Source organism: Dipodomys spectabilis, unplaced genomic scaffold (genome assembly GCF_019054845.1).
Source record: "Dipodomys spectabilis isolate Male_0828 unplaced genomic scaffold, ASM1905484v1 ptg000095l, whole genome shotgun sequence".
Classification (NCBI taxonomy): domain Eukaryota; kingdom Metazoa; phylum Chordata; class Mammalia; order Rodentia; family Heteromyidae; genus Dipodomys; species Dipodomys spectabilis.
In genome coordinates this window covers 12,740,557-12,756,573 of record NW_024870772.1, presented here as the reverse complement: position 1 = coordinate 12,756,573, position 16,017 = coordinate 12,740,557, and the positions used below count along the sequence as shown (strand labels likewise).

General features: G+C 33.1%; 1 protein-coding gene across 1 annotated transcript in view; it reads right to left on the bottom strand.

The window, feature by feature from the left end:
• Diaph3 (diaphanous related formin 3) overlaps window positions 1–16,017 on the bottom strand; it is a 446,709-nt gene that overhangs the window by 129,737 nt on the left and 300,955 nt on the right. The window contains exon 25 of the mRNA XM_042685827.1: window positions 15,034–15,169. Within this exon, the coding sequence (XP_042541761.1) occupies window positions 15,034–15,169 (136 nt within the window). The remainder of the gene's footprint in view (window positions 1–15,033; window positions 15,170–16,017) is intronic.

Sequence of the window (16,017 nt, the reverse complement as noted above, 5' to 3'; positions counted from 1 at the left end):
GCTTTCAACAGATGCCGGTTTATGCTGTGGCAAAGACAGTGTTAGGATTTTTATTAAGGATGAAGGTATTCCTAATAATCATAAATGGTATTTTCATGTACCAGAATGGACACAAAGGAATGCGACAAAAACTGTTAAGGAAGCTGGGAACCAGTGGCTCACATGTGTAATCCTAGGCTGAGATCTGAGGATCATGGTCCAAAGCCAACCCAGGCATGAAAATCCGTAAGACTTATCTCCAATTAATCACAGAAAATTCCAGTGACGATTGTGACTCAACTGGTAAAGTGCTAGTCTTGACCAAAATGAGTTCAGGGATAGTGCCCAGGCACAAAGTTCAAGCCTCAGACCAGAAACAAACAAAACAAAACAAAACAACCCCCTCTCCCCCCAAAAAAATCAGCAAAGGAGTGCAACAAAGAAGGATTGCAACAGAAAGTACTCTGTTAAAATATTTAACATTTTATTTTATGTAATAAAATATTCCATGAATTTAAGAAATAGTGACCATTATTGTGTGATTTTTAAAATACATACTTTTATTGTTAATGATTAAGATGTTGAACAGGAAAGTTACCATTTCACAATGCAGGTATTGTGTACAATTCCACCATGTGGTTTTTAAAAGAGCATTACTGACTCATAGCAAACTTTAAACTAAATAATAGAGGACAAAGGTTAAAAAAAACTTTTCTTCACATGTGGCTCCAGTAGAAGCACAATCTAATTAGCATTGAGAACATCCGCCGGAAAAAGGGACCATAATTGCAATTCATCACTAAGAGGATCAATACTTCTAAAAGGTATCTCAAATACAGTCTTAGAAAGATGGCCTTTTTCTAAGTTCCCAGCTTTTGAATCAAAATAATCCCTTTTGCTCCACAAGCAAACAATCTTCCTTACTTTCTAACACTTGAAGGAGACTTAGCAGTTAAGTTAAAAAGAGAAATGGTCACACATTTAGAATCCTTAAGCTAATTGCCAGTTAGAGAAAAGGAGTTGGAGTGGCCATGGAGGCATGGTTGCAGCTTTCTAAGCAGTGATCCTTCACACAACACTGACATTAGTGAAGGAACCTCTGGTTCAGCACTCATTTAACAAAAATGTTTCCATTTTGCAAGAGCTTCTGCCTGAATTGCACTAATAGTTATAAAAATAAACATTCAGAGGACTTTTTTGGACTGAACTAAAATAACTGTCCCTTTTACCCATGAATGATAATTATTATTGGAAGTTAGTGATGATTCACTCTAGCCAGGCAATGGTCTCCCAAGAACTGCTCCTTCTAAAAGCATTCCAGCATCTGTTTTCAATTACTACAGTGGTGTCATATTCTTCTTGCCTTGGGCATTCTAGTCTGCCCTTGATGTAACCTCTGAATATTATGTTGCTTCTAATTTTCTTGCAGAACTTTGGATATTTAAGAAAGGAAGCTATCTAGGAAACAATATTTTTAAAATCCTATTACAAAATAAGATCTAATTTTATCTAAATACTGTCTATTTATACTACTTACAAGTAACATAAATATTCTATTTCTATGCGTAATTTTCCCAGACTGCTCTAAGGCATATTTATTCATTGTCAAAAGCCAAATTCTACTTAGGTTCTTTTCTTCCTTTTTAATATAATAACTGTAGTCTTTGTACAAACTTCATGACCAATTCCAGCACCCGTGAATGGATTTCTTTCAACTTTAAAGACAGAATGTTAGAATGACCAAAAGTAGGGAGTGAAAAGAAAATGCTTATTAATAAAAATATAAAATAAAACTTGGCTCTACCTATGACCTTTTGATATATTGATATTTTCATCTCAAAAGATATATAAACAGTAGCATAGAAATCCTGTCACCTATGAGCTGGAATAAAGGGATAAAAGCACAATGGTGTATGAGATTGGCAAATGAAAGAATACACAGCCCAGATGCTTCTGAGTTTTTCAAAAGTTGTGCTCCACAGCTTTCCATTCCAAATTAATCCAATCTAAAATCAGATAATTCTCTGTAGTAAGAAATAGGCTTTAAGACTGAGTCTTCCCTAACAATTATCAGTATTACTATCAACATTTTTACTTAGGTAATCACAAGTTGCTTATTTTTTTCAGCCCAACTAGACAGTTGGTAAATGCATCCTTTGCCTAAAGGCAGAAGAAAAATAAATTAATTTTTAGTTTTCACTTAGTATGTTAAAACACACACACACACACACACACACACACACACACCATTGGCTGGGCACCAGTGGCTCACGCCTGTCATCCCAGCTACTCAGGAGGCTGAGATCTGAGGATCATGGTTCAAAGCCATCCCAGGCAGGAAAGTCCGTGAGATTCTTATCTCCAATAAACCACTCAGAAAACAGGAAGTGGCGCTATGGCTCAAGTGGTAGAGCATTGGCCTTGAGCTGAAGAGCTGAGGGACAGTGCCCAGGCCGAGTTCAAGCCCCACAACTGACAGAAAAGAAAAAAAAAAGAAAGAAAGAAAAAAGAAAAGAAAGAAAAAACAGAAAACAGCTTTGATTTCTACCAGACATCATTAAACTTTTTCTATAAAGCACCAGGTAGCAAGCATTTTAAGCTTCATGGGATATAAGGTTTGTGTTATAACTATACGGTAGCATGAAGTTATTAATAGATAATATGTAAAGTAATAGATTTCACTAATTTCCACAAAACTTCACAAAAATGCCAGTTCATTTAGCTCTATGCCCATAGTTTGACATATAACTTCTTCTATAAAGAACAAAATGTTGAACTAAATACAAAAGGAAAGGTATGGCTTTAGACCAGTGCCACTCTTATTGTTTGACACCTTACTGTCTTCTGTGATTCTACTACAAGCACAAACTCTCTTAGGAGATCAGGAATGCATACGGTCCTGTTCTTGAGCAATATAATTCTGCTAGAAGCATGAGATTAAAACAAATGAACCACAGAAAATGTAATTTAAATGGCAAGACGTAAATGGTAATAAAGAGACTTCAATATCCAGTATGAATATTGTTTGGATAAGGTATTTTGGGAAACACAGGAATTAAACTAAATCATATTTTATACTATTCAGCCAGCTTAAAATTCTATGTAAAAAGGAATTCAAGAAATAAACACAAAGAAGTAGAAATAATTGTTCCAGAGGAGTAATTTTACAAGCAGCCCAAAAGAAATAGAAGTCAATGAAAAGTATCCTCTGTAGATGTGTTTAGACTATTTTTGACTGTGGGGAAGTGTTAGAAAGAGGAACAAAATGAATGGATGCTATAAAACGACATCATTACAAGATCAACCTCGGGAAGCATTTCTCTGTTGGAAGGAGGATTTGGTGGCATGAAGATTCACATTTGATGCAGTTGAGTCTAGGTTACTTGTTTGTGAGTGCGTGTCTGTTTGGTTACGACTCTGTTGGATTGGTTTTTCTAGTGATTTCATTGATACCAACAAGTATGAATATTTAATTCACCATATAAATTTCACCTATTTTGCAACTGCAATGTGTATCTATACATTTTTTCTTAAAAGTAGTGTACTCAAAACTGGATAACTGGGATTGCATCAAAATAAAAAAGTTTCTGTACAGTAAAAGACATAGTTAACAATCTAAATAGCTTACAGAATGGGAAAAGAATTTTGTCAGCTATACATACATCAGACAATGGCCTAATATCCAGAATGTAAAGAGAGCTTTAAAAATTAAACACTCAAAGACCCAACAACCCAGTTAATAAGTAGACTAATGACTTCAGATTTAAGAGAAGAATTAAAAATGACCAATGAAGAAATGCACAGCATCTCTGGTCATAAAGGAGATACAAATCAAAACAATACTGAGACTCTATCTCACCCAGTTAGAATGGCCATTATTAAGAAAACAAACAATAATAGATGCTGGTGAAGATGTGACCAAAATGATCCCTAGTACACTGTTGATGGGAATGTAAACTTCTTCAACCATTCTAGAAAGCAGTATGGAGGTTCATCAAAAGCCTAAACATAGAACTACACTATGATCTAGTAATTCAACTCTTGAGCATTTACCCAAAAGATTACAAACCAAGATAGAACAAAGCCACCAGCACAATGATATTCATTGAAGTACTAATCAGCAGAGCAAAGGTATAAAATCAGCCCAGGATGCCCCTTAAAGGATGAATGGATAAAGAAACTGTGATATATATAGAATTTTATTCATGCATTAGAAAGATGCATCATTTGTAAAGGAGTGGAAAAATAAGGAATAAATTATGTTTAGAGAAATAAGTCAGAGAAATAAGAGAAACAAGTTGTATGTTTTCCTTTACATGTTGAAAATAGAATTAGCTTATAATGTATAAGTAAGTATGTTGGGTGGTACTTAAGTGTATACAAATGTATTAACTGAAATATGGTAGAATCAAGGGAGAATGCAAACAGTGGAATTCCTGAGAAATGCTAAGTCAAAGGTCATCAAAATAAACACCAGGAAGTAGGTACTGAAAGAGGTGAAATACACTCAAGGAGAGAGGGGTAGATGAATGAATAGGAGAAAGGAGAGAGAATAGAATCAAGAATTTAATTTATATCCTATAAAATTAAGAAAAGTGAGGGAACTGGTGAGTTGGGAGGTATGAGTGAGAATGCTGAAGAGAGTGACATGGATCAAGATGCATTAAATTCATAAACTGCTTTGCTAGATGGCAAGTACTTTGTAAAATTACTTAAAAATAATATAAGAAATAAAGGGAGACAACAGAAAACAAAACAAAAAGTAGTGTTCTAGACATTCATGAAGGTGCTAAACAGGTTCAAAAGTCTGTTTCTATGGATTTACAAACAACTGGAGGTCTCAGTTTTCATATTCTAAACTGGAATTATTTAAAATTTATAATCATTAGAATATATAAATAGGATATGTTCTATAAAGATTGGTTTATAACTAAGGCTGAACAATAAAAATACTAATTTTCTGCTTCTAAAATTAAAAATATGACAACTTTCCACAAAATCCCAATAATAATTTTACTTAGGATTGGCAATCTGATGTGTTGTCATGACAACATGACAAAAATCTACTGCTTTAGAAACTGCATACAATGTAAATAATCGTTGACTGGGGTGACAGTTAGCAAAGGAGAATTCAATGTTAAACACATAGAAGATGCCACTGTGACTGAGTTCTCAGTTACAATACAATGTATTTTCATGATTTTATCAAAGTTACAGACTTCTTCATATTGTGAGATTAAAATAACTGGCTCATATGACTTTTGCCATAGAGTATGGTTGGATAAATTTGTACTTGGTAATAGAAATGCTATGAATAGTCATCATAATAGTAGAATTTCTTCAATAAAATTTTCAGAAGGAATTCAGGCTACATTGTAATGATTTAAATATTTTGGCCCAAATAAAGTTTAAGACAATTGGCATTTAATCTCTTGTTCCAAAACAAATCTAAACAATAACTGGTTTATTTTCTCTTCAGTGTACAGTTAAAATTATATATAAAGTCCTCATAAAGTGTTCTATGAATTCTTGCCTGCATCTTCCTCCTTACCCCTTTAATTCTTCTAGGCCTCTCCCTATGGCCCCGCCTGCCTCTCTTGCGACTAACTATTCAGTTCCTGGTACTTAGTTTTGTTAAGTGTTGAGAGTATATTTTTTTAAAGAATTACATTATTTGCATTCCATAGTGTCTATTATAATTTAGTTACTTCATGTGTAACCCCTTGCTTACCAACTAGTGTATTTACTTGTAGATTTATAGGCACAGGCTAGCTACCACAAATGAGGGAAACTATACAATCTATGTTTCTTTGGGTCTGGCTTAATTTGTTTAATATATTTTTTTCCAAGTATTTCCATTTCCTTATGAATGGTGTAATATCATTCTTTCTGACAGATGGGTAGAATTCCACTGTGTGGGTCAAAGAGGGGTTAAGATGTTGAAGTGATAACACAAATTACTTTGTTAAATGGCAAAAAAAAAAAAGTCAATGCATACCTAAAATTAAGATAAGCAAGAGAAGTTGTAGGTTGGGAAGGGTGAATTATAGTTTGAAAGAGGTGACATTGATCCAGATGACTGTATTCCTAAACTGCATTGGTGAATGGCAACTAGTAAATATTTTGTACAACTAGTAAATATTACAAAAATATTTTAAAAAGAAGCTACTACATTTATTAACAATAAGTAGAACTGATAATTGATTCTATTGGAGGTTTATTATTTCGTGTTTTTTTTTTGTTTTTTGATTTTTGTCAGTCGTGGGTCTTGAACTCTGGGCCTATGCACTGTCCCTCAGTTCTTCAGCTCAAGGCTAGAATGCTACCACTTGAACCACAGTGCCACTTCGGCTTTTTCTGCTTATGTTTCTGAGGAATCGAACCTAGGGCTTCATACATGCAAGACAAGCACTCTACCATTGAGCCACCTTCCAGACCCTATTTTGTATGTTTTCAACATAAAAATCCATTGATAAATTGAGTTTATAAAACTAATTTAATTTTGTCAATTTGGTTTTGATGTTATATATGATTTTATTTTAATTTAATAATGAAAGATCCAGGTGCTGGTAGCTCAGGCCTATAATACTAACTATTCAGGAGGCTGAGATCTGAGGATTGTGGTTCAAAGCCAGTCATGGCAGCAAAGTCCATGTGACCTTTATCTCCAATTAACCACCAGAAAACCAGAAGACCAGAATTTGCACTGTGGCTCAAAGTGGAAGAAGGTTATCCTTGAACAAAAGAGCTCAGGGACAGCACCCAGGTCCTGAGTTCAAACTGCACAACCTACCAAAAACAAAAGGAAGGAAGGAAGGAAGAAGGAAGGAAGGAAGGAAGAAAGGAAGGAAGGAAGGATTGATTTTGTGAAATTAAAATATAATTAATAAATAATAATAGTAATAATAGTAATAGCAATGGAAATTTTTTAAAAGAACTCAATGAGAAAGTCACTTTAAAATCAGTATAACAATCAGTAAGATGTTCTTCAAACTGGGTTAGCAAGAAGTAAAGGAGTAGAAAGAAAACAAGAGAGAGAAAGAAGGGAGGCAGGAGAGAGGAAAAATGAAGGAGAGGAAAAGGGAGGAAGAACGAAAGTAGAAAAAATGAGTTGTAAGATATGTTTATGGTGACAAATGTAGAAGCTTATTCTTTCTAGGCTAGTTAGAAGAAGACAGAGAAAGCTGTATGAACATTGGACAGCTGCACCAAAATAATCCATATTAATGTACAGAAAGACTAGACTCTAAATGAGTTATTGTGTATATATACCACATTTTCTTGATCCATTCATCTACTGAGGGGTATCTGGGTTGGTTTCATATCTTAGCTATGGTAAATAATGCTGCAATAAACATAGTTGTGCTGGTAGCTTTAGTGTGGTCTTGTTTGTAAACATTTGGGTAAATGCCCAAAAGTGGGATTGCTAGGTCATAGGGGAGCTCTATGTGAAGTCTTTTGAGGAACCTCCATACTGCTTTCCAAAGTGGTTGAACAAGATTACATTCCCATCAACAATGAAGTAAGGTTCCCTTCTGTCCACATTCCCTCCATCAGAAAGAATGACATTGCCCCATTTGTTAGGAAATGGAAAAACTTGGAAAAAATTATATTAAGTGAAGTAAGCCAGGCCCAAAGAAACATAGGTCCCATGGTTTCCCTTATTTGCAATATCTAGTATATGTATGAGTCAAGCGGAAAAGGTCAGATAATGTGATGTTAGGAAAATGAACCCTTAGATATGTATTTTAATGTTTTTTTCTTTCATGCATTTGTTTCTAACGCATTTATAAGATTATCTCTTTGTTGCTTTGTATGTCCCTCCCCCACAGTATAACCCCTGCTTTCACTATATCTGATATCAGTATAACTTGTAGAGGAGATGGGGAAAAACAAGCCGTTTAAGGATACAGGTGGACCTGTTGCAACAATGAGACGTACAAGTTGTCATGTCAAAAATGAGCTTTAGGGGCTGGGAAGTTGGCTCAGTGGTAAAGCGCTTGCCTTGCATGCCTGAGGCCCTGGGTTCTATTCCTCAGCACCACATAAGCAAAAAGAAAAAAGCCGGAAGTGGTGCTGTGGCTCAAGTGGTAGAGCGCTAGCCTTGAGCTGAAGAGCTGAGGGACAGCGCCCAGGCCCAGAGTTCAGGCCCCTCGACCGGACCCAAAAAAAAAAAAAAAAAAAAAAAAAAAAAAAATGAGCTTTACAACGTTGGTGGGGGGGGGGGGGAGGATTGAGTGGGGGGAGGGCTGGGAAGGGATGTGAAGGGTAAACAAAGGAGGAGGCTGCAATGCTTGATAAGAAATGTACTCATTATCCTGCCCATGTAATTGTAACCCCTCTGTACAGAATGTTCACAAAAAAAAATTAAATTAAAAAAATAAATGAGTTATTGTAATTGAAGCTGTCACAGTTAAATGAAAGATTTCTGCACATGAATGAAAATCTGTGTATTAGACACTTAGAAAACTTTAGAGTGAACACCCATTGATAGTATTCGGAGAATAGAATTTTAGTATCATGTTAACATCAGAAAGAAAAGATGGTTTGCAGGTCAACAGGAGGTCACTTTTTTTTTGTTGTGACATAAAGTACCCTCAGTGTGCCTTCTATAGTACAAATTTTTTGGTTCTTTAAATTCTTTTCTAGGTCAAACATGGAAAAGATTGGAGACATTCATTCCTTAGAATGAATGGAGCACTGGAACTATTAAGCACAGGAACTCTTTTGGGCCTAGAACTATTCATACCATTGAAGAATCAATCCTCTTCGAAGCTGAAAGAGTGGCTAACATTATTTTCCTGGTCCTTTGAATTAAAGTAAACACGTTTTTGGACAAAGGGAAGTGTCAAAATGGAATCTGAACTAAAGTAAGGAAGCATTCCTAAGTTTAGTAGTCTTCTAAAACTTGCAAAAACAAAGGAAGAGATCACCTGGCTTAAAACCCCTGGTTATAGTACAAACGATGGTGGTGATGTCCCTCTCACCTAAAGCTACCAAAGAAGATAATTCTCTATCTACTTATTTTGTTATAGACTAGTGACTCTTGCCAAATACAAATAATAGCTTTGGCTCTTTTTTCCTGAGCTATTATAATTAATTCATCAGTATTTAAGAAAAAAAAACCAGCACAATAGTCCTGGCAGTGAAGTCAGTCCTTAAGACTAGTGGCCAAGCCAAATATATGAACATGTGCAAATATATTTAAACTTCTCATAAAAATAGTCTCATAAATTTATTGTAAACATTATGTATAATATTAAATATACATGACTACCAAGCAAAAGCAATTAACAAATATTAGCTATATAAGTTATTATTAATGTTCTATAAAAGATGGAATGATAGGAAAAATCCAAGTCTATACAATTTAATCCATTCTTCCCTTCTATATAGAGAAGTTATTAAAACCATTGGCTTTATTTACACGTACTAACTGCCAATAACACTAGAAAAATGCACTAAACTAAAATATGCACAAGTACAGAGAATAATCAAAATTTTATGATATCTGTAGAGGACAGTCATTGACAAAGCCTTTATGAAAGCAAGCGCATGCATTAATTGCATGTCTGTAGAGATTGGCAGAGACATTTCCAAGTAGTATTTATGTAATATGCATTTCCTCTAAAATGGATATCTAAGTGCTTAGTTATTCTAAATTACAGAATGGAAAACAAAGGAGCAGTTTTGGCCATGTGGGTAAACAATAGATTTCTAAAAGCTAATTATCTCTTTATTTAATAGACTGAAGTTGTACCAAATGAGACATTTAACTCCAATAAATAACAGACAAATTGCAACCTATAGACTAAAATATAGGATATGCTCAGAAAGTTTTTATTGCTCCATTAAGTAAGCTCTTATTTACTCCCCCCACAAAACATAATTATACAGAGTCCATTTGAAGGCCATTCTGATGTGCTATTTAAAAATTATGTGAATCAACATATACTCAGGAAGTCTTAAAGCACAATATTTGAATTATATTATCAAATGGCCTATTTATTTCCATGATTAAAAAACAGAAGTAATTTGTATAAAAACAGAAATGGACTTTGTACAAAAAGAATATAATCACATAACTTTATTATTCCCATTTGTCTTTCTAGAAATAATTACACATAAGAATAGATGTTACTCAGATAAGTGAATGCTAGTTGTTTATCCTAACTAGGTTCTACAGAAACTTAGACATTTTTGAAAATAAATATTAGAAATTTAAAAATCAACTTTAGATAACTTATTAAAAACTCACATACTGATAAAATGCACTTAGAAAATGCAATTTGCTTATTTTTTAGAAAATAATGCCCAATTATTCAGTAGAAATAAGAGAATATGAGTATTTGAGAGGTCCAGACACATCTCTTTAAAGGACTTTTTTTAAATGAGAAGAAAAAGATCTTTAAATTATAAAATGATACCATAAAAATCTGTGCTTCTTTTGGATTTGCTGCTCAAACTGGCTTTTAAGGAAATTTAGCCCACTCTTTTATCTTTCTTTATATTCTATTAACAAAAATGGCATTCTGAAATGTTACTGATAATAAATAATAGTAGATTTGAAAAGAATTATCTATTTTCTTGCCAAAAGCAAGCAGCAATTTATGATGGGTAAGAAAGACAAGAGTTTATTTACTCCACTACTTCAGGTATTGATACAAGAATTTGCAAATCTGTGGAATAAAATCTGGTCCTTATTTGCATAGTAGAAATGTTAAAGTCATGGAAATATATGGAAGGAAGTTCCCTGTAGGTTTAGGACAGAGATATGTGAAAATTCTTCTCTTCCACTATCATTAAAGGTACACAAAAATAAGATGCATACAAAAATAGGATGAAATAAAAGCAAAAAATGAATGTAAATTCAATAATTTATCCTTCCATATTTTTAATATGAGAAAAGCAAGGCTGAAGATTTCTACGAAGATCTGAATACTAATGTTTTTTCTATACCAAAATAAAATACCTGCAGAGGAAAAAAAATACCTTCCATAAAGTTTAAGCTGATGCTCATAGTTACATATTTAAAATAACATATAACATTAGTAATCATAGTGTAGCACAGAAATATAAACTTGCTTGTCAAAAATCAAAGATACTAGTTATAAACACAATCAATTTCTCAGAATTTCTATGAAGTAGTATTTTAAATTAGGAAGTTTCATATATGTTAATATTCTTAATAATTCTCTAAATCCCAGTTTGATTACTACCACCCTGACATCCTCTATCCCAACAACCTATTATTTTAATTCACACACAAAGTCTAAAATTTTACTATAAATTTGGTTGACTCACTAATAGTTATAAATTTCATTATGGATGGTATCTTATTAATTTGTAATTACCACTATAATCTCAGAATCTGGGAAAAATCCCTATATATTGACAAACAAAGGAAACAAAAATGGCTAATAATACAATAGTATATAATAAAAATAGTTTATAATAGAAATACATATTTTATAACCTTGAATGCACAGAATTCAAGGCATGCATTAAGAGAACCCCCAATGTTTTTCATTAAACCAAAGTAACTAAGCATTAATAAGATACACATTAGCAACTTCTATTTTATAAATGTTACAAATAACATCATAATCATAATTTGCCAAAAGCATATTCTATATATCAATATGGAAAGAAAAAGGTGATTGTACATTTACACTATTTAAACATGAAAAAAATGTATTCTCTGAAACTGACTGTTGATATTTATTTGACTTGCTTCATTATAGAAACTACTTCAATAGACTATAGTTTTTTTTCTATATTGTGTTATGTTTAAGGGAGAATTAACAACCATTCAGATAATCATTGTTTATTTATTTATGTTTAGATACATTTAAGAAAGTTTTACCTAAAGTATGGAAAATATATTTACATGCTATAAAGTTTGGGAATTAACTCTAGATTAAAATACCAATATAAGGAAAGAAATCTAAGATTGTTGACCAAACCTTTCAATGTTTTTAAAAGTAAAAATACCTCAAAAGTAGACTCTTACAGTTTTCAGCTTTAGTATACAAAAAAAATATTATTCGGGATATGCTCTGAAGAACAATGCCCTAAAGAATATTGAAGTATGGGGATCATATGCAAACGTAACACATAAAAGGCCTTGAGAATTCCTATTGGGATCTTTCATGTCTTTGAGACCCATCTTTGATATTTTTCATATTGTGTGGAACGAAATAGTAAGGAAAAGGTTTCATGCTACCAGCCCAATGTATCAAATATGATGCTCAAATATTACAAGGTCTATGATAATCACGAGTTGGAACTGAATCTTTAACCCATTAAAATTCAAATATTCAAATTAATTTTAAAAATTGAGAATGAAAAGTAATACCTTCAACTATCCCCAATTATCTATTGTTAAGTAAAATAAACCAATTATTAACCAGTTGATGGTTAACAATAGAATTATTTGGATAAAAATCATAAACAGACCCCAGTAAATATCAAATAGATGAGTTAATGGAATTCAATGGAATTGAGTCACTTTATGACCAATTTAAGGTAGAAAAGGGGATACAAAATTAGTCTGAAGATTACTTTCTGAGTTGGGTGCCAGGTAGTCATGCCTGTCATCCTAACTACTCAGGAGGCTGAGAGCTAGAAGATCAAGGATTGAATCCTGCCTAGGAAGAAAGTCCACAAGACTCCATCTCTAATTAACCAGAAAAAAAATGCTGACTCAAGGTTTAGCTCAAGTGGTAGAACACCAACCATGAGCAAGAAAACCAAGCAAGTGTAGATCTTGAGTTCAAGCCCTGGTACATGCACCAAAAAAGTTATATAAAGATTACCTTTTAAACTCAAAGGTAATGAGATAAAATCACCAAGGCCACAATTACCATAAAATATTACAGATCAAAAATAATACAGATATTTAAAAGAAAAACAGTAATGTCTAATGAATAATAGAAAAAGTCTAGGATAAACATAATTCAAAAAGAAGGAAAACGAATTAACTAAATGCACTTATAAAATCTGATTCAAAACTCAAATTAGGATAATAAAACATAACTTTAATCTATTAAATCAACAGAAAATCTAAAAAAGATGAAGTGGAGAGAGAAAGAAAAAGAGAGAGAGAGAGAGAGAGAGGGAGAGAGAGAGAGGATCCTCAACCGAGGTTATAACCCATAATCCTATATAGAAAGCTGAGGAAATTAGGGTAACATCTTGAAAATCTATTTGACAACATGAACACAAAAACGTATTATTTTAATGAAGTTACCATGAACATTTTGAAATTATTTATGTTTATATATGGAGTACATTGAAAAATCCGAAACATCTATACATTGTCATTGAATAATGTCAACTAAATTGGATGATACACTTAGTGAGTTCAATTACATACATCTTAAAAATTACAGATTAAGAATAACATAAAACATTCAGAAAGTTCAACAAAATAAAGCAAGATACTTCATTTATATATTCACTATGATATATATATATATATTTTTTTGGGGGGGGGGTCTGGTCGTGGGGCCTGAACTCTGGGCCTGGGCACTGTCCCTCAGCTCTTCAGCTCAAGGCTAGCGCTCTACCACTGCTCTACCACTTGAGCCACAGCACCACTTCCAGCTTTTTTTCTCTTTGTTTATGTGGTGCTGGGGAATCGAACCCAGGGCTTCATGCATGTAAGGCAAGCGCTCTACCACTGAGCCACCTTTCCAGCCCTCTGGTGTATATTTTTAAAGTAAATACTAAACCTTTCTGATCTTTGTTTCTGTAAATACTTCAAAGATATTTCTAGTAACATTTTCTGAATCTCACACATAAACAAAAAAATGTACTTTTATGATTTTTTTTCCTTAAAGAAACAAGAGCAATAATATATTAAGATAGTCAGTTAGGTTTATTAAACATAAAATATGCCTGTAAAAATGAAAGTGAAGAAGCACTAGTAGGCAGCTCTGTCTATCTCTGGGGAAACCTTAGGTGCAATTGCAGACCTCAGTTACAAACTATGGTGATTTAGCAGTGAAGCTGATGGATTTTAATTAAAACCTTCTGCAATTCTTAGTGGATTGGAAGCAAAAGAGTCAGAATTTTTAAGGGGATGAAAATGTAAGTAGAATTTACTGAATGCGTTTTGCTTCTACATTAGTGGTATCTTTTAGCTTCTGAAATACAGTTTCTATAAAATTCTCATTGTTTTTTTTTTCTTTTTTAAAGATGTTCCAAAAGAAAATTATTATAAAAAGTGAAAATATACAAACTAGAGAAAATAGTAAGGACATTCTTTCTCCCAAGTACCCATTATCCAACTTTAACAATTACTATTTATGGCAAATCTTGTTTTATCTATAAGATCGCCCACCTCCCAGTCATCCCAGACTATATTTACACAAATCTCAGACACTACATCTTTTTGTCTGTGGAATTTTAGTATGAGCTTCTAAAGGATACTATGAAATATACTGACAACAATAGCGTCATGTCTAGAAGGAAAAAATAATCCCTAACTTTCAGACTTCTTTTTCTACAGTCATTTGTAGTTCCATATAAATTGATTTCCATGTCTCTCATGTCTCTTTCTCTAATTCTTTTTCTCTTCCCCACTCCATGCCCCCCTTTCCCAGCATAAAACAGGAGCCTCAACAGAAATACATTACTTTGAGACACAACTGCTGCTTTTTCTCAAATATCTTAATAAATTTTTCCTCCTTCCCTATTTTCTACCCCATACAGTATTTGGGGGAGTAAACTAGACCATATGTCCCATAGAATTCCCCGAGACAATTTCCCGGGATGGAACTTTGGTTACTTAACACACACCATTATAGTTTGGTTATCCAAGCAGTAGTGAAAGATGGAGGATTATAGTGCAAACAAACGAGCATACTAGAGGACCAAGTCATCCATGACCAACATTAGAATAAAGATAGCACTTATGAGCAAACTGGAGAGGGCATTGCTGTGTGGTTTAATTACAGAAGTAAGTCATTATATCTTTGTTCAAGTACTAAAGTGCTAAGCCCAAATAAATCTTAAGTCTCCACAGGATGAATAGAAATGAGTACTTACCAGTCTTCATCTCAAGTAAGCGTTTTTTCTTTTGCTGTCGTTCCAGTCTTTCTTTCTCTGCTAATTCTTTGGCGATCCTGGCACGTTTTTCTTTCTCTATTGCTTCTTTTTTTTTGATGTTTTCTTTTATTGCTTGCTATTACAAACAAATTTGAAAAATGGTTAATTGCAACCTATGATGATTCTATAAGAAAAAGGAAAAACATCAACCTGAAATTATACCAAAAGTAGGCTTATAACTGAATATCTTTAGACAATGCTTAATTCTTATATTAGTAATAGTTATGTTTAAATATTAAAGAATGGTAAATGCTTAGTTTATATTATTCTTTAGAAAGTTATACACAAAACTCCTGATATAATCATTATGTATCTATAAATACTATTACATTTACAACACCTACATTGAAGTGGAATTAGCTAAAAGAAAGAAGGGAGATACAAACGAAAAATAAAAAAGCATTTAGTTCACAAATCAAATCTGATTTCCAACATACATTTTCAAAAGCACATCTTACAATTTGTATGAGCCTTCCATATTTTCCCTGTTTATTAGGCACCAGGAAAATAGAAGGGCTGACACCTTGTAACAGTTACCTTTATATTATGTGCAATAATTTTTCAATGTTTCCCATATAGAGAGAAGTGTCATAAAGACAACTTTTGATCAAAATCAATAAGAACTGTTGATCAAAATCAATAATAACATGTTAATCAAAAAGATCTCAATACATATGTGATTAGCTACTTAATTTCCTATTTCTGAGTTTAATACCAATCAAGAAATGCCACTCATGAGGCATTAGTGTGAATTAGCAGGCAAATATGGAGTTCTGTAAGTACCAACAAACAGCATGACATCATCACATTACAATTTCCTACAGAGGCTGTATTTAAGTGCCAATGAAACCAAACGGATTATCACATTAGTTTATCACAACAATATTTTTTAACAGTATATAATTAAACTATAACTAAGTAGGT